This window comes from Panthera onca, chromosome A1 (genome assembly GCF_046562875.1).
Source record: "Panthera onca isolate mPanOnc1 chromosome A1, mPanOnc1 haplotype 2, whole genome shotgun sequence".
NCBI lineage: Eukaryota > Metazoa > Chordata > Mammalia > Carnivora > Felidae > Panthera > Panthera onca.
In genome coordinates this window covers 95,306,638-95,326,380 of record NC_138339.1, presented here as the reverse complement: position 1 = coordinate 95,326,380, position 19,743 = coordinate 95,306,638, and the positions used below count along the sequence as shown (strand labels likewise).

At 44.1% G+C, this 19,743-nt stretch overlaps 1 protein-coding gene across 1 annotated transcript in view; it reads right to left on the bottom strand.

The window, feature by feature from the left end:
* The window catches only part of SERINC5 (serine incorporator 5), a 102,981-nt gene extending 85,365 nt beyond the window's left edge, over window positions 1-17,616 (bottom strand). The window contains exon 1 of the mRNA XM_078448520.2: window positions 17,169-17,616. Coding sequence (XP_078304646.1) covers window positions 17,169-17,195 — 27 coding nt within the window. The 5' untranslated portion in view covers window positions 17,196-17,616. The remainder of the gene's footprint in view (window positions 1-17,168) is intronic.
* Window positions 17,617-19,743: the final 2,127 nt, after the last annotated feature.

Genomic DNA, 19,743 nt, shown 5'->3' with positions numbered 1-19,743 from the left:
TTTCTGTTAAATCCCATGACTCACAGACAGAGTAGAATTTTCTAGGGAAAAAAATTTTAAAAACATTTACTTATTTTCGAGAGAGAGAGCAAGCATGAGCAGGGGAGGGTCAGAGAGAGAGGGAGACATAATTCCAAGCAGGATCCAGGCTCTTAGCTGTCAGCACAGAGCCCGACATGGGACTCGAACCCACAAACCACAACGAGATCATGACCTGAGCCGAAGTTGGATGTCCAACCGAATGAGCCACCCAGGTGCCTCGCTGGGAAAAAAATTTAAACAATTACGTGGGAGTTTAAGAGAAGAGAGGGGATGGGACACCTGGGTGTTTTGTTTGTGAAAACAGTAACCCACGACCAGGAGTGACAGCTATTGCTCCCATCAGAAAGTCAGCAGTGAGACTTTAGGTGGCTTGCCACCAACCAAAGATTTCCCAAGATGGTTCTAATTTCAAACTGCCTGACCATTATCCTTAAAAACTATTTAAGTGTACTAAAAGTTCCAAATATTTTGGCTTCCAACTGAAATTTCTCCTACCCAGAGGCCCAATTCCCCTTTGTCAGCATGTCCCAATTTTCAGTATATGGTTTGGATGGACGCTGTGGATTCCCATAAGCAGCAGCATCAACACAACTGTGGTCCTCTTTTTTTTTTTTTTTTAATAAATTTTTTTAAAGTTTATTTATTATTGAGAGACAGAGAGACACAGAATGTGAGCAGGGAAGAGGACAGAGAGATGGGGAGACACAGAATCCAAAGCAGGCTCCAGGCTCTGAGCTGTCAGCACAGAGCCCGACGTGGGGCTCGAACTCACAAACTGTGAGATCATGACCCGAGCCGAAGTCAGTCGCCTAACCAACTGAGCCACCCAGGTGCCCCCAACTGTGGTCCTCTTACAGCCTGTGCCCACCTTCAACACTGCCTGCCTCTTCTTACTACTATGCAAAATGACTGCCTCCCCCTCCAAGATCCCAGCCACTGGGTCATTTCAGCCTTGGGAGGCCCACAGGAAGAATTAAACCAGAGCTCCCTAAAATGAAGGAGAGCTGCTTCCAAAGATAGGAAGTTCCGGTCTCTGGAGTTATTTGGTTATTATAGTACAAGAAATCTGAGCACAATTGGGGAGGAGGAGCAGAAGACCCTTCCAGCCACTTCCAGCACCAACTTTCTGGGAGTTAGTCCAAAGGGAGGCAGGGAGGCCAACTCCCTCATACGGCTAACAGGAGCACGAATTGGTTGCTCAGCCTTAGTGAGGAACGTCTCCAATGCCCGGGGCTTCTGAGCTATATTTGTTCCAAGAGGGTTGATTCTAAAGGACGTTAGAGCATGTCACCCCAAAATACAATACTTTGCTATATTGATTATTTTAAGTTAAAGGCACCCGAGAAACAGCAGGTACAAGAAGGGCACTCTGGCCTTCCTTTTTCTCCTTGAAAGCAGGGGATAAATTCCGGTAAGGTGTCCTCCCTTTACCAGGAAGAAGGAAGACATTCTTATGAAGGACCCATGAAGGACCAGAAGTTGAGATGGAGCAAATCCTAAACAAACATTCCTTGTGAAAATAATTCTTGCAGCACCTGGGTGGCTCAGTTGGTTAAGCATCCAGCTCTTGATTTCGGCTCAGGTCATGATCTCACAGTTTGTGGGTTCCGAGCCCCACTGCACCAGTGCAGGGCCTGCTTGGGATTCTCTCTCTTTCAAAATAAATATACAAACTTTAAAATAATTCTTTTCTTTCTAGATCTCCCCACACAGTTAAGTCACTTTTCCACACCTGCCTCTCTTTGTTCAACCTAATATAAAAGCAAGCAGGTTATGCCATTTTTTTAGGTCTTTATTTCATTCGGAGGGCTCCCAAATCACATAAAACTTATACTAAATAAACGTGTATGGCTTTCTCCTGTTAATCTGTCTGTGTCAGCCAGACATACTAGGAAAGTCAAAGAAAACTTCTTCCTCCCCTGCCATGTTAGAGAACAATTTGAACACAGCAGGATGTGTAATTATGTCTGTGGGAGACACTCACTGAAGGCAGAAAACTGCACTCAGCTGAATGGAGCTACACAGGAATACTTGAAATGCATGCCTCAGTTCAAACAGCACTTAGGAACTTCCAAAGCACATGTGGTGTTACACACATCCAATTTCAGATAACCCTCCTTCCACAACTTCACAGTAACTCATAAGCTACAACTCTTTCAACACCTACTTTCACAATCAAATTTCCATCTTTTTGAGATCAAGTACCAAACTTTTCATAGTATTTATGTATTTCTTCTTAACCACTTAACATTTGTAAAACCGTAATACCATTTTAAATAGTTTGCCTTTTGTTTTGTTTTGTTTTTAGAAAGAGTACAAGGTGGGGTGAGATGAGGATAGAGGGGAGAGAGAGAGTGGAAGAGAGAATCCCAAGCAGGCTCCACACTCAGTGCAGAGCTCCACAAAGGACTTGATCCCGTAACTCTGAAATCATGACCTGAGCCAAAATCAAGAGTCAAAGAGGGTCAACCGACTAAGCCACCCAGGCGTCCCCATTTTCCCTTAAGGCCTGTGGTTTTTTTTGCATAGTGTGACTTTTTAGGAATGCATGTTCACATTGTGTGACAACAGGAATGTTTCCAGAGCTCTAACCTAAAGAGGCAGGACATAGAGAAAGAGTACATAAGACTTATTTATAATAATTGTGTGTGTGTGTGTGTGTGTGTGTGTGTGTGTGGTGTTGTTTTTGTTTTTGTTTTTGTTTGTAAGAAATACAATAGGGGGTGCCTGGCAGGCTCAGTTGGTGGAACATGTGACTCTTGATCTCAGGTTGTAAGTTTATGCCCCATGTTGGGGGCAGAGATTACTTTTTAAGTCTTAAAAAATGAATAAACAAAACTAAAAATAAAAAGAAATACACTATCTAATAAAAGGAAAATATGAAATAAATGTTGATATGATAGATTAAATGCGATACACCAATTACAATGTTTACTTTTAAGAATTTTCAGTTAACTGTTGGTCTTCGGCTAAGGTCATGGTCTAGTGGTTTGTGGGGTCGAGCCCCACATCGGGCTCTCTGCTGTCAGTGCAGAGCTGGCTTGTGATCCTCTGTCTGTCTCTCTCTCTCTCTCTCTCTCAAATATATATGTAAACAGAAGTCTTATGTAAAAATGCTCACAATGTCATGTGATAACAAGTTAGGATATAAAATAGTACACATCATGGCACATGGGTGGCTCCATTGGTTGAGCATCTGACTCCTGATTTCAGCTCAGGTAGTGATCCCAGGGTCATGAGATCAAGCCCCACATCAAGCTCTGAGCTGGGCCTGGAGGCTGCTTGAGATTTTCTCTCTCTCCTTCCCTTTGCCCCCACTCCCCACTCATGCACAATACAGACATACATACATACATACATACATACATACATAAAGTGCATACAGTATGGTCTAATTTATTGCATTTTAAGTTTACTTATTTATTTATTTATTTAAAGAGAGAGCACATGCTGGGGAGGGGCAGAGAGAGAGAGGGAGAGAGAGAATCCCAAACAGACTCCACACTGTCAGCACGGAGCCTGACACAGCTCAATCTCATGAACTGTGAGTTCATGACCTGAGCCACGATCAAGAGTTGGACACTTAACTGACGGAGCCACCCAAGCACCCCTAATTTACTGTACTTCAATACTAGAATGAAATAAAACAAAATACTAACAGGGTTTGTTCTCTCTGGGATTACAAATGATATTTACTTTCTTCTTTATACTTTTCTGTTATTTCCCAGATTTCCTCTGATAACTATGTATTATTTTTTATAAGGCAGAAATACAGTTTTAAAATATCATGAATGTTAATTCATCATTTGCTATAAAGATTTGGTCAGTATCTAGTACTGACGCACCTATAATGGATTCCATTACTAATGGTGAATTTCTGACTTATATCCCTTCTTCAAGATGCTACAATACCATAATGCTTACAACATTTTAAGAAATAAAAAGGCAATAGAGGAGGACAGACTACTTAAAAACATTCAATGAATGCTCCCCTCCTCAAAAAAAAGATAAAAAATTAAGAACTGAAGGGAAAATGAAAATGGCCAATAATACATAGTCTCAGGTTCAAACATGAATAATTACATTAAATGTAAGTGATCTAAACATCCAGTTAAAAGGCAAAGATTGTCAGACTGGATCAAAAAGCAAGTCCTAACTACATGTTGCTTATAAGAGACACACTTTTGAATATAGTAAAACCTTGGATTGCGAGTAACTTGTTCTGCGAGTGTTCCGCAAGACTACCAAACATTTCTGATAAATTTTAACTTGAGAGACAAGCCATGTCTTGCAATACAATTAGTATGTGACGCCAAATATCACATGATCACAACTGAGCCAATGGTTCTTGAAATGAGCTTTGATATACAAGTGCTTTGGATTATAAGCATACTTCCAGAATGAATTATGCTCACAAACCAAGGTTTTACGGTATAAGACACAAATTGGTTGATGGGGCTCCTGGCTGGCTCGATCAGTAGAGCATGCAACTCTTGATCTCTGAGTTCAAGGGCTACATTGGGCATAGAGCTTACTTTTAAAAAAAAAGGCTAAAATAGGGTGAAAGTTAAACGGATGGCATAACCATCAGACAAACATTTGAAGACAAAGAATATTACCAGAGATAAAATGGATCATTTTATAAGAGGATCAATTCATTAAGGAAACAACAATCATAAATGTGTGTACACTTAATAGAATTTCAAAATACATTAAATAAAAGATGACAGAATGGGAGAGCCAAAAAACACAATCATGTTTGGAAAACACCCTTCTCCCAGTAACTGAGAGAATTAGATGATTTCCACCACCACCACCAAAAAATCAGTAATGGAGAAGATCTGAGCAATACCAGCAATCAACTTGAACCCTGTACCCAATAACTGTAGAATATATGTTCTTTTTAAGAGCACATGGAACATTCACATAAAACAATAGCTTTAAAAGGAATTAATATGTACAGAATATGTTCTTTGAGCATATTTTTTTTTTTTAAGAGCACATGGAAACATTCACATAAAACAATAGCTTTAAAAGGAATTAATATGTACAGAATATGTTCTTTGATTACCACAAAAGTAAATTAGAGGGGTGTCTGGGTGATTCAAGTCGGTTGAGCAACTGACTTCACCTCAATTCATGATCTCACAGTTCGTGAGATCAAGCCCTGCAGCGGGCTCTGCACTCACAACAGAGCCTGCTTGGGATTCTTTCTCTCCACACCTACCCCTCTTCTAAATAACTAAATAAACAAACTTTAAAAAGATAAAAAAATCTTTTAAAAATTAAAAAAATTAGAAGGGGCATTTTAAAAAGACATCTAGGGGGCGCCTGGGTGGCTCAGTCAGTTAAGCACCTGACTCTTAATTTTGGCTCAGGTCATGATCTCATGGTTTGTGAGTTTGGGCCCCACATTGGGCTCTGCACTGACAGTGTGGAGCATGCTTCGGATTCTGTTTCCCTCTCTCTCTAACCTCCCGTGACTTTCTCTCAACATCTCTCTCTCAATAAACTTAAAAAAATAAATAAATAAATAAAATAAAAAGACATCTAAGCTTCAGATGGGGAATTAAAAGGGATGCCTTTTAATGTCTTCCAAGGGAGACTGGGTAGTTCAGTTGAGCATCCAACTCTTGAGTTCAGCTCGGGGCATGATCTCAGTCTGTGGGTTTGAGCTCTGCGTTGGGCTCCACACTGAACAGGATTTTCCTAAGAATAAAATCCAAAAAGGGGCGCCTGGGTGGTTCAGTCGGTTGAGCAGCCGACTTTGGCTCAGGTCATGACCTCCTGGTTCATGGGTTCGAGCCCTGTGTCAGGTTCTGTGCCGACAGCTCGGAGCCTGGAGCCTGCTTTGGATTCTGTGTCTCCCTCTCTCTCTACCCCTCCCCTGCTTGTGCTCTGTCTCTAAGATAAATAAAGCATTAAAAAAAATTTTTTAAAGAATAAAATCCAAATGGATCAAAGAAATTTAAACAGAAAAATAAGGGGAAGGAAGTTAGAGGGGGAGAGAAAAATCGAGGGGATGGAGGCTACCTCCAGACTAAATTTTGACAGGTTACAGAACTTAAGAGTACATGAACTTCAGCATCCTGCAATCTGGAGACAGGAAGTATCCAAACCCCTTCACTACTCATACCAAGGGCCAGCCCCAACTCTACTCAGGTTGTAACCTGCTCCTCTTTCACAATGGCAATCTGTTCACATCCCTCTCTAAAATCAACCACAGGCCCATGACAGAGTCACTGACACCAAGGCAAGTAACCAAACTAGGGCTTAATACCTAACCTAATTGCAGTTTCAACCCCTCTGTAAAATGTAGTCTTCCCTCCCCCCCACCCCCCTCAAGAAATATAGTCTTAGCCAGTTAGTCAGGAATTTTGCAGTCAGCACCAATGAGGTCATCTGCTGCATGGCCCTCTCTATCCACCACCCAAAGGATATGAGGAAATCTACAAGTTAAGACCCCATGTTATTCCTCCTAAGGAAAGTGACAGTGCCTGAAACAATTCTTTCTTTTCTTTTGCTAGTAACTTCCTTGCTCCACTCTCCTTTCTATAAAAATCTTCCATTTTATAAAACTTGAAGTTCCTTTCTATTTGCTAGATGGGATGTTGCCTGATTCATGAATTGTTGGGGGTTTTTTTCAAATTATTTTATTTTTAAGTAATCTCTACGCCCAATGTGGGGCTCGAACCCACAACCCGGAGATCAAGCGTTACATGCTCCACTGACTGAGCCAGCCAGGCTTTCCCAATTCATGAAGTGTTTAGTAAGGCCAATTACATCTTCATATTTACTCAGGTGATACACGTTTTTTAACACCCCAAACCACATTGCACTGAAATGCCACATCCCCCACTAGTTACTCGTCTCCCCTCCATTGCCAAAGGTCTTAAAAGATCATAACCTCCCCTCCCTGGCTTCAATTCCTTAGTTCCCCAGTACTCTCCAACCCCCAGTGCCATAGCTTCTGCTCTCTGGAAACCAAAGATGCCAAAAACCCCAGGAATCCTGGTCTCCCCCTTACTAACTTCTAGAGTATAGGGTGCTGTCTGATAAAACCCAAGCTTCTCCCACCCCAAACCCCCAGATTCTTTCCTCTTCAAGCGGGTTGTAACCTCCATCACTTTATTTTCTTTCTATGTTTGCTACAGGAATGTCTGCCTTTTAAGTTTTGGGTTTCTTTTTTTTTTTTTTTTTAAGATTTTATTTTTTTTTAAGTAATCTCTACACCCAACATGGAGCTAGAACTCACACCCTGGAGATCAAGAGTCGCTTGATGCACTGACCGAGCCAGCCAGGTGCCTCAGAAAGCCTGCCTGCCTTTTATTTATTTTTTTTTTTTTAATTTTTTAACGTTTATTTATTTTTGAGACAGAGAGAGACAGAGCATGAATGGGGGACGGTCAGAGAGAGAGGGAGACACAGAATCTGAAACAGGCTCCAGGCTCTGAGCTGTCAGCACAGAGCCCGACGGGGGGCTCGAACCCACGGACTGCGAGATCGTGACCTGAGCAGAAGTCGGACGCTTAACTGACTGAGCCACCCAGGCGCCCCCTGCCTGCCTTTTAAATGGAGAGGTCTGGGGCGCCTGGGTGGCTCAGTCGGTTAAGCGTCCAACTTCAGCTCAGGTCACGATCTCGCGGTCTGTGGGTTCGAGCCCCGCATCAGGCTCTGGGCTGACGGCTCAGAGCCTGGAGCCTGCTTCCGATTCTGTGTCTCCCTCTCTCTCTGCCCCTCCCCCGTTCATTCTCTGTCTCTCTCTGTCTCAAAAATAAATAAACGTTAAAAAAAAAAAAAAAAAAAAAATTGTCCACATGTCCCCATGGGTTGGTTCATTTACTCCTAGGGAAGCGTCTCCCCCAGTGGACCCTTTCACAGGCAAAAAAGGTCCAAAACTGAGATACACAAACCTCAAATAAGTCTTTGAAGATGTTCTGCCCCAGGAGAGATCTTATACTAAGAAAAGCCAGCATCAATTCACTAGTTGTTCCCAAGCATGAAAGTAGGCTTAGTAGCCTTGGACGAATAGTATGCTAGGTACCCAATGAATATTTATCAACTGACATATTGCTTTAAGAGTTGTAAGTTTTTGGTTTTTTTTTTTAACAGTAAAAAAGTTGACAGTGTCCTTAGGAATGTTAAAAAGAAAACCACAGGCCCAAAATGGTGTCACTTAGGTTAACCTAAATGCAGTTTCAATCCTTGAAAATGTAACTGTTAACCAGTCAACATGGAATTTCCTGGTCAGCACTAGTAGTTTACTGATAGAACCCTCCCCCTTCTGCTCCCCTTAGGAAGGCAACCTTGCCTAAAACAATGGATTCTATACCAATAATTTCCTTTTTCCCTCTCCCTCCAACCTTTGAAAAAGGCTTCCTTTTCTGTAGACTTCTGGAGCTCCCCTCTACTTACTAGATGGAATGCTGCCCAATTTGTGAATTGATTAGTAAAGCCAATTAGGTCTTTAAAATTTAGTCGGTCGAATCTTTAGTTATTTAACGGGAATAATGCTACCAAAGCCGAAGAAAATTCGTGCTGATAAAGAATCCTATTACAGAGAACATTTTCATTACTATGGTTACAAAATACTGCCATTGTTTCTGAGAACACCACTGGAGGAGTTCAATGAGCGTGGAGTGAACCCCAAAAGACTGAATTCTTTCCTAGTTTTGGTGAACTACACACACCAAGGATCCCAGCGTTAGGAGACACAGTGAAATCACGGAGATACAAGGCAAGAACAAAAAACTGGAAAATAAATCCTTTGAAGACCTTGTGGGCTTTATTTCAAAGTGTAGCTGACCAGTTTATAAAAATGATAAACAAACCGAAGTCTGATTTTCCAGCTCTCCTAGTTATCTTTGCATAAATAAGATTTAAGGGGTTGTGTGTACGTGTTTTTCCCACTTTTGCTTCAACTGGACAGTGTTCATGAGGGGGAAAAAATGTTGTTTAATCACTGTCTACTGCAACCTTACTCCAAACCCGCAAGTGGTTTCAAAATCTATTCTGTGATAAAAACCTCCTCTAACTTTTTCCATAACAGCTGCTTTCCTTAAACAATCAGCTCAACTTTAATCTTACAAGGCAAACTACAGCAGAAAAGCCAAAGTAAAATCCTGTTTCCTTTAAAATTCAAACAGATGTTTTATGTAACCAAACCAATCCACTATTTGAATTTCCTTACACACACACTACACTGATTCCCACATTATGTTCTAAAATCTTGCAAAGGCTCACTTTAGACTACTTGGAAAACCTGATCATTTAAGACAATCACAGTGGTTTAGATTAGTAACTGGATTAATATTGCTCTGAAGATCCAATCTCAACCCAAATTCAACTGACAACCTCAACATGTAAGGAAATTTCACTAGACACACAGAACACAGGATCTTTAGAGTGTTAAAAAGAAAGACCCCCAAGTCAGTAAACCAAGACCTTGTATCTAATCTAAGTGCAGTTTCAACCCTCCAAATATGTAATCTTAACCACTTGGCATGAGAATTTCCTGGTCAGCACTAGGAAATTTACTGATACATCCATTCCCCTCCCCTTAAGAGGGCGACCTTGCCTAACACAATGGATTCTTTGCTAATAGTTTCCTTTTTTCCACCCCTCTCTTCTTTAAAAAAAACTTTCCTTTCTTGTATTTCTGTGATGCTCCCCTCTACTTGCTAGATGGGATAAGCTTGATTCATGAAACAATTAATAAAGCCAATTAGATCTTTAGAATTTACTCAACTGAATTTTTTAAATGATTTTTCTTATTTATTTTTTGAGAGAGGGAGGAGGGACAAGGGTGGAGGGGACAGAGGATCCAAATCAGGATCCACACTATCAGCACAGAGCCTGATGTGGGGGTCCAACCAACTCTCGAACCATTGAGATCATGACCCAAGCCTAAGTTGGACGCTTAACCAACTGAGCCGCCAAGATGCCCCAAAATTTTTTAATTTAACGATAGTTATAATTACAGGTACTGAAAACAACTCAAAAGATAAAATGTAATTGTATCCAATGGCTACCTCTGCAGACATCCCATCTTATATGAGGACTTCCTTTTTAATGTCAAATTATCTATCATGGATGAACTGGCCACAATGTACTCTGAATTGTAAGTAGACGATGCCATGCTTCTTGTTCTACCCTTGCAGTTCACATTAAAACACCCGGGACATGGAAAGGTAAGATTCCAAGGGTCATAGCTGACTCACTCCCAGATCTTGAATAGCTGTGGCAAATCTACAGGTGACATTTATACAGAAAACCAGGCAGAAGCAAACAATGGAGAAGAGATTATCTCATTACAGTCAGAGGCTGCCTTCCACTCCCTACAGGTCGGCCCTCTTCAGGCCTCCCAGCCAAGGCATCCCACTCAGACTCCCAGCCAAGCATCCCACACAGCCGAAAGCTATTTGTCAGCTTGCCCAGGTCAGCTATAAAGCAGCCCAAGAAAACAAATCTGAGTGATCCACCCCCAAGCTAACTCTCCAACCAACATGGCCACCTTCACTCTCTACTGCTTAAAGTAAGTGACAGACTGGTGTTCATAACAACCTGAACTTGGCTAACTACACATCTCTGAACGTTCTTTCTGTCTCAGCTCACCAGTGAGCTATATTAGTCAAGAGTTCAACATCAGCCAGTCCCCTTGTCCCACCCTTTGTCAGTGTGGGAGAGCAACTATGTGGGCACTTTATTGCATTCTGCCTGTGTTTTTCAAAAATGAACAGAAAAATAAAAGTGCTGATACTAGTGATATGACAAGACTCAAACTTAATGTAACTGAAACAGAGATGGGCACCTTCGTACAGCAGGAAAAAAATGACTCAAACACCATCTAGGTAGATAGTATCTATATAAATCTATACATATAAAGATCAAATTTAAAGAAATTGTTAAAAATGACTGAAATAAATCTTCAATGATGATACTGAAAGAGGGTAATTCAAATTTCCTTCATTGTTTTTGGTATTTTAGGAATAGAAAAACACACAAACCTATTAACACATATGCTTATGAATTAACTTCCACTCATCCAACTTTATTTAACACCTCTGGAGAATTCATCATGTTTGAAGACAAAAGACTACCTACACCTGACTGTTAGCCCAGAAAACATGGATGGCTGCAAAGCAGTACTCAGTGCCTGTTGAAAACTTCCCTGACCAGAGGGCATCTCGCTAGCTCAGTCTGCAGAGCATGCGGTTTTTGATATCAGGGTTTTGAGTTTGAGCCCCACGTTGGGAGTAGAGATTACTCTAAAAAAATAAACAAGGGATGCCTGGGTGGCTCAGTTGGGTAAGCATCTGACTTGATTTCAGCTCAGTTCATGATCTCACAGTTCATGAGCCCTGTGTAGGGCTCTGCACCAACAACAAGGAGCCTGCTTTGGGATTCTCTCTATCGGCCCCTTCCCAGCTCAGGCATGCTCTCTCTCAAAATAAATAAGTATTTTTCAAATATAAACAAATAAATAAACAAACAGAAACAAAACTTCCTCAATCACCCAATATTTCACAAAGAGTAGGACCAAATACAGCACAGCACCTACAGTATAACCTTAATTTTGCTAAGTAAAATCACATATACTAAATATGGGTGACTGGACTATAAAATATCAGAATATGGTTCTCTGGTTGGTAAGTGTGATGTTTTTCCCTTTGAGTCTCACAAATACCCCCAATTCATTCAAAAGCACGTCAGTCATGAACAGAATGTGTGCCTGGATGTCTTCCAAAGGGAGGAAGCATCATGTGATGTAATGAGGACCTAATATTTCCAATCACTATTAACAAAGAGCTATAGGGAGAGTTTTCCATCAAAAAGCACTCAACAGGGGGATCACCTAGTTCATGACAGGTACTCTGTCTAGAGGTAGAGAGGAAACTCATACATGCAGTAACCAGGAAACAAGTCCTGTGCATCAGATGACCAAGTACTAGGTGGTGTGGACAAATCTAAGTGCACATTCAGAGAGAACTCTCAAAGCTCAGGGAAGATCATTACTAAGGAAATGCTTCTTGAGCTTATTTATTTTTTGTGGAAGTCTTCATGGACTCTGTGTGTGTGTGTGTGTGCGTGTTTGTGTGTGTTTTCAGCTACAATCTGGAGGTGATCAGATGCCCTGATGAGGAAGACCCATTCCAGTTCACACTTCCTCAGAGGCCACAGTCTAAGAGTCTCCTGTGTGGGCTTTGGTTACCTCTAACTCTGAGGAACCCAGGTTTTGTTAACCACTGTTAATAGTGAGAAACGGTGGAAATTACAAGAAATCTCAACACAAAGCCACTCTTCACAAACCCTTGCATGAAGGAACTTGACCAAACTCTAACATGGCCTCTGGCAGCCTAAGGCTACATCCCTGGGATGACCCAGCTGTCTTTTGCCTTTCAGTTCCAGTCTGGAAAAGCTCTGAGCTGTAGGGAATACTTACACATCTCAAAGGGACAGGAAGAATGCACAACTGTAAGCCCTCTTTGGTAAATGCTCTAAAAAAAGGAGGTTGGGGCCTGTTTCAGGTGCTGGCTAGAACAGCAAAATCTGGTCTGGAAGAAGCTAGACCTTATCCACCCACGACTGGCAGCTAGCAATATCTATCAAAACAGCCCAATAGCTGTGTATTCAACTGCCTTTGGTCCTTTATAGGCAACCATAATAAGCAACAGTTACTCATTATTTATACAGAGCAAGAATAATGAGGAATGTCAGTCTTGCAGTTAAGAGCCCCAACTTGAGTCAGGTGGGCCAGTGTTCAAGGCCTGGCTCCACTACCAGGTAACATCAGTCAAGTTAATTATTTATTTCTCTGTATTTCAGCTCCCTCCCCTGCAAAAGAAGTCCAATTAGAACATTAATTGCCCCTGAAGGTTGCTGTGAAAAATATATGACATAATGTAGGTAAAAACAGGTAGCACATGGTAGACATGAAATTAAAACTTCAGCTATTGCTTTTACTATCATTAATGTTTATACTTGCCTGGCATAAACCCTGCCAAGCTTTATTCTCCAATTGCCTTGAAAGCATTGTCTGGACTTTTTTTTCTTTTTTTTAATTTTTTAAAAATTAAAAAAAATTTGTTAATGTTTTATTTTTATCTTTGAGAGCGTCGCGCGTGTGGGGGAAAGGGAGACATAGGATGTGAAGCAGGCTCTGCACTGACAGCAGAGAGCCCGATGTGGGGCTCAGACTCACGAACCGTGAGATCATGACCTGAGCCAAAGTCGGATGCTTAACTGAGGCATCCACACACCCCTGGATTTTTCACTTACACATCTCATTTCACCTGACGGTGTATAGTGTCATTTTCTGTAGCAAGTTTCCCCCACACCTCCACCCCTAACTAGCCCTTAAGTTCCAGGAGAGCAAGGAATTTCTTTGTTCATCATCCAGTCCTCAGGGACCTACCACGACAGTGCTGAGTGGCTGAAAGTGTTGAGTGACCACTCTCTCTTGTAATCTCTCCTTACATTAGCATCCATTAGCAACAGCATGAGCAAAATCTAACTGTATAGCAGAGTTAGGGCAAAAATAAGATGAACTAGAGGTGAGGTGCAGGTGGGTACGGGCCACTAACAAACTAAGAGTTTTGGGATTCCTTACTGTGTGCTAAATCATGTACTTTGAGACTTTATGTCTAGATCACATATAATCCTCATAACCCCAGGAAGTATTATTACACCCATTCTACAGCTGAGGAAAACTGAGGTTAATAGAGGGTAGGTAACACGTGCACATTCACACCGCCCTTGTTGTTCAGATTTCCCAATTCAAACCCAGACGTGAGTCCATAGCCCAGGCTCTTTTCTGAGTTACACATTGTTCCTGATGGTCCTCAGTTAAAGCCCACAAAATTTCTATCTCCAGCCTCACACTTCTCCCAACTTAAACATCCAACTGGTGACTTACCCTTTCCATTTAATTTATAATAATAGGCTTCTCAGGGCACCTGGGTGGCTCAGTCATATAAGTGTCCAACCTCGGCTGGCGTCATGATCTCATGGTTCACGAGATCGAGCCCCACATCAGGCTCTGTGCTGACAGTGCAAACACTGCTTCGGATTCTGTCTGTCTGTCTCTCTCTGCCCTTCCCCTGCACATGTGCACATGCTTGCCCTCTCTCTCTCTCTCAAAATAAATAAATAAATACATAAATAAATAAATAATAAATAAACAAACAAATATTTATAATAGGCATCTCAAATGTAACAAAGCCAAAAGACAACTATGGCTCTTCCTTCCCTAATGTCCTCCTCCTCCCTTTAAGCCTCCTATCTCACCTCATAAATGGCACCATCATCAATCCAGTTGCTGGAGCCAAATACAGAATCGTTCTTATTCCCACACCCTATTTCTAATCCACACAAAAGTGCAGCTCTACCTCTAAAATTTGCCCAGAAGCCAGCAACATCCCACTGTAAGCACAACAGCCTACATTAAGGTACCGCACTCTCTCCTCCTCGGGCTATAGCAACAGCAGATCACCAAGATTTAAGCTCCATCAGGAGGCATGTTTGTTCACTGCTGCAGCCTGCTTGCACACAGAACGGGCAGTTAAAAAATACTCACTGAAGGAACAGCTCTGACTGCTCTCCCTACCTCCACTCCAGTCCCTAATATGGCTGAGTCTTCACAGCTCCCGAAGTGATCAAAGTGTAAATCAAACCACAGTTCTCACTGAAACAAGAACAAAACCCAAACTCCAAAGGCAGCTGACAGTCCCTGGCAGCATCGGGACCTGCCTGCCTCTCTACCTCACCGGCCTCACTGATGATACTCCAGCCCCCCTGGACTCCCTTCGGTCCCACCCAAAGGCACTCTGCCACCAGGTCTTGTTCCAGCACTAGCACTTACTGTTTCATTGTTTACATGGTTTGCGGAATACCCCCACCCACAAATAAATGGACCCCTGAGGGCAGAGATGATTTTGTCTGGCTCACTGCCCTATCTCTAGCTCCTGGAACAAAACAGATGTTATGATATCGTGAGATAGCCAGAAATATGATTATTTCTTTCTCCCTGGTATGGGAGGCCAAGGAGACCTGTGACTGGCTTCTGAAATTCAGGGCTAGGGGCAGTCTTACCCAACTAAGCCCTTAACTTGTGGGACACTAAATCCAGGTGGTGTCATAATTGAATTGAATTGTTTTATGTCCAATTGGTGTCCAGGGAGTTGGGAAACCGGTTGGTATGAGGGGGGAAAAACCCCACACATTTGGTATCAGAAATGCTGTGAGTAAAAAGTTTGTAGGTGCTCAAATTAAACAAAAGCTTGGTAGAATAAAAGATAAACTAAATAACACAGTTAATTAATTTAAATAAATAGGTAGGTAGACTTAATTACAATATGCTGAGTCCTTTTAATGGACACCTAACAGCCTCATTCGTAGGAAATCATAGTGTCATCACCCCCTCACTGTGTTGAGACCCACCACAGTGTTGCCTCAAGCAGTCCAGAGAAAGCAGAAGTTAACTTTCCTGTGATGAATGGCCAGGATTTGGTTCTTTCCAAAGTCCTGAGAGGGGGATTTTAGAAACGAGTCCTTCAATCCTGCCAAAATATCAACCATACCAATAATTCTTTTACAAGACCCACTTCAGTACTGGTAATCATTTTCAAAGCCCTAAATTAGCTGTTTGGAGTCACAGAAGGCCTCAAGGGCCTTTCAAGGGAATAGGGGAGGACAGATGCTCCTAAATATCTATAATTACTAAATAATGGAAAGTGTGGCATCAAATTGGAAAGCAACTGGAAACAATGAAAGATGTGCAAAGTTTTGAGATTGTGAACATTCAGAAAATAGCTTTTCCAGTCCACATTGGTCTCAGAAGCCCTGGTAAGGGGGTAAGCATCCTCTCTCTCCTTGCCGGACTCAAGGCAAGGCATTACACCTCGAGTTAAAAATAGTTTCCTCATCTCCAGGAAGAACAACGCGAATGCATGTCAGGTACAGTATTAGACCTCTCAGCGTCACACGGCCACTCGAAAGAGGGCGTATTATCTGCCGGAATAATCGGCCAGTAACGAAAACTCACAGTTTAACCCCTGCATCACTTACCGGCAGGCTTTGACTGCCATGAGGTTGACTGGATTCGGAAGCAAGAATATCCCCGTACCTGAATGCCCCCGGAGTTACATTCATTTGAAAACAAACAAACAAAAACACCCCATTAAAATTATGTGCAGAAATGCTCTACAGAATAGGGAGGATAGGCAAGAGGGAGTTCGACATCCGGAAGGCTTTGCTTACTTCGTTTTTTCTTACTAGGCAGGAAGGCGTGAAATTAGCATTAAAGAGTTAAAACCTACTAATTCTGCCCAGATGCGCTACTAACCAGTAGGAGTCGCCTATCCAAAGTAGACAAATATATTTTAAGATATTATATGAGGGTAACTGGCAAGTTCAGTTGAAAGAAGGGACGGGAAGGCTCGAGCTCTGCCCAGGCAGCAGGTAGCGTGCAGCGAGGGTTGCGTCGGGAAACTCAGGAAGCAGGGCTGGGTTAGTCTTCCCTGCGCGCGGCCCTGAGAACCATACTTTGGAAACAAGGTTTCGAGACGTTCTGGAAGACACAGAGCCAATGCTCTAGGCTTGCAAGATGCCAAGGGCAAACTGCCTGCGCCATATGACCCGAGTTTTGTTCACCGCATGAGAAAGGAGACGTTGCCCAAACGTACGTATTTTTCTGGACTCATCAGGTAAGCAGAACCTGGTGGGCTACGGGGCTCAACCCCACACACCCTTGCCTTGAGGGGTCGGCGACACTCTCCAGGACCAGTCGGGATCCTTCACCCGAGCCCTGCCTGCCCCGCCCTAAGCGAAGTCCCTAAGACCGGACAGGAAGACCTCAGGGTCTCCTCTTGGGCTTCCCCGAGTGCCTTCCAGCTCGCGCGCGGCACAGGGCTTCCCCGACGGCTGAGCGCCGCGCTCGGGCCCGAGGCACTCACTCACTTAGACTGCGCAGTGTCAGTCCCGGGCGACCCACCACCCGCCTCACTTTCAGCCGAAGATGTGGATCTGGGACTTGCACCCAGGGAAGCCGTAGGTGCCTGGGCTCCCCACCCCGTAGCCCGATCCACCTCCCCCCACCCCCCACCCCGCCGCACGCTCCCCCAGCTCACCTGGCCCGCACAGCACTGCGCTGACATCCTGGCGGCTGACGACCACGGGCTTGCTCGCCCGCTCCCCGCGTCCCTCCGGCCCTCCTGGCTCCCTCCAGCCGCGATCACCCCTTTCTGGACCAGCTCACGCCTCCACGCCGATCTGCCCCAGCCAAGCGCCAGGCACAGCCGCCAGGGTGAAAACAACCGCCGCCAAACCCCGCCCCGCCGCTGCAGACCCCGCCCGCCCCCTCGAGCCACGACAGCCCTTGCTCCGCCCCGTGCCCGCCCCCTCCCAGGCGGTCCGCCGCGGAGCAGGCTCGCCCGGGGCTCGCACTTCCGCTGGCGTCAGGCGGCGGGGCGGCTGCCATCACTTCCCGGTGCAGTGAGAGCTCCGAAGTCCGCCCACCGTCGGGCGGGCCCGGCGCTCCCGTGCTCCCGCGCCGGCCTGACTGCGCTCGGTCCTGAGGAGAGCGCAGCGCCCCTTTGACCCCCAGCTCCAGTCAAGGAGCTGGTTGCTAGCTCCAGTAAAGCTTAAATCCTTAACTGAACGGTTGCTGAGTGACCTGCACCGAACCGAACCGAACCGAACCGACGCAGTAGGGACCACCGAGTGCGGGTTGACTGCCTCGCGCCAACGAAGACACCCCCTGGATTCCTGTTTCTGAAATCCCTTACCTCCCTCCTTTGTCAAGAAAACTGAACTACTTTAGGGAAAAGCCCCTCTGCCCAAGTTTCCTTGAATCTATGGGCACCTGGCTGTTCTGCCAGGCACTCTGGGGGCGATATAGTGAGAGCCCTTTCCTCCCTTCCCTGGATATTGATCTATTTTCCAGCCTCCATCCCCGCCCAGGGACTTGGTTTGCATCCCTGCCTCCTTTCACCCGACCTACTTTAAAAACGGGTCCCCAATAATCGCTTTTTACATGCAGAAGACAGAGCACTCCTAGTTTTTCTCCGTACCGAAATCTGCTCTCCTCGCAGCCACTTCAAGAAGAGGAGTTTGTTACTATGAACTTTGCCCCATGCCCTTTTACTTTAAAATAAACATTACTGTACCCATTTTACAAATGAGGCAACTAAAGCCCAGACACGTTAAACAACTTGCCCAAAGTTTCACAGCAAAGCTGAAGAAGCAAAATTGGGACTGGAATCCACTTGTCTGATCCCCTAGCACTTGATGCAAAGCCTGCCCTTAAATGGGCTCGCTTTCAAGACAGAGCCTTTGGCCAAGGAGTGAGTGTCTTCTCTCGAAGAATAGAAGCTGGAGAATACAAAGTCTAATGGGAACTGAGTTTTTAATGAGCTGCACAGGATCTCCTAGAATCTCAAATACCTGAGTTTAGAGGAAGAAAAATAATGGAGCAGGCCCTACTCAGAGCCATGGAAAGTAACAAGTGGCTCTAACTAAAATTTGGAAATAATAAAGCAGAAAAAAAAATTAAAACAGCATAAATAGAAGCAGACTAGTGCAGCAACCTGCTCCATGGTGGCCTGTAACTCATCCCAAACAGAGGTCACTTTGGCCCCATTTCTCACCTGGGGAGATTAGTTGGACATCTAGAGTTTTTGTCCATCTGGGAAGAGCCAAACAGCTTCTGGGAAAGGGGAGGTGTGACATCTATGTACGTTTGAGCTGTCTGGGATACAAGCCTCCTATCCAGTTAGGGTAGCTGAGGCTCAAGAAGGCAGAGGATCCTCACCAGGGACCGCTGGGATAGATAGAGGCGGAGCTGGTAGCAGGATGAGGCCTCCTGACCCTGAATCCTGTGCCCTTTCTGCCAAATCAATTCTAATGTGGGAGGGTTCTGTGACTGTTATCATTGCCAGCCTGCTGGGGAGTTAATGAAAGAATAACTCAGGGATTTGTCAATCCTGCCACAAGGTACAGAAAAGCATAGTGGAAGCCCAAGCTTCCAGAGTCAGGAAGTTGCAAATTTTAACTCTACCTAGAACTGGCTGGACCACCTGTGAGTCTCAGTTTTATCATCTTCAAAACAAGGCTAATAATGCCCCCTCCAAGGGGCGCCTGGGTTGCTCAATTTATTGAGTGTCTGTCTCTTGATTTTTGCTCAGGTATCCCAGGGTCATGGGATGGAGCCCTGAACCCCGTGGCAGGTTCTGAGTTGAGCATGGAGCCTGCTTAAGATTCTCTCTCTCCTCTCTCTCTGCCTTTCCCCAACTCACGCTCACCCTCGAGATCACTCTGCTCTCTCACTCTCTCTTGCTCTCATGAAGGAAGGGAGGGAGGGAAGAAGGAAGGGAGGGAGGGAGGGAGGAAGGAAGGAAGGAATGACATACACTCTCCAAGGATTAGATAAACTCACCCCTATAGACCATGCCAAACAGGGCCTGGCCTTCTTAAGCAGACTGAATAGCAGCCCTGACTGATATTAATAAAGAAGTTTAAAGGATATTGAGAACTAATCTGTGCAAGCTGATTCCCCCATCCCTGCTGGAAGATTTCAAAGGCATGTGGCCTTGTGTAGAGGTTTACCACCTTCCTTGCTCTGAGGGCTGTACTGTTACTATTTAAGGGCTGGTTGGTAGCATCCTTTGCATCTGTGGTTAGTTAACAAGAAGAGAAGTAATGTCA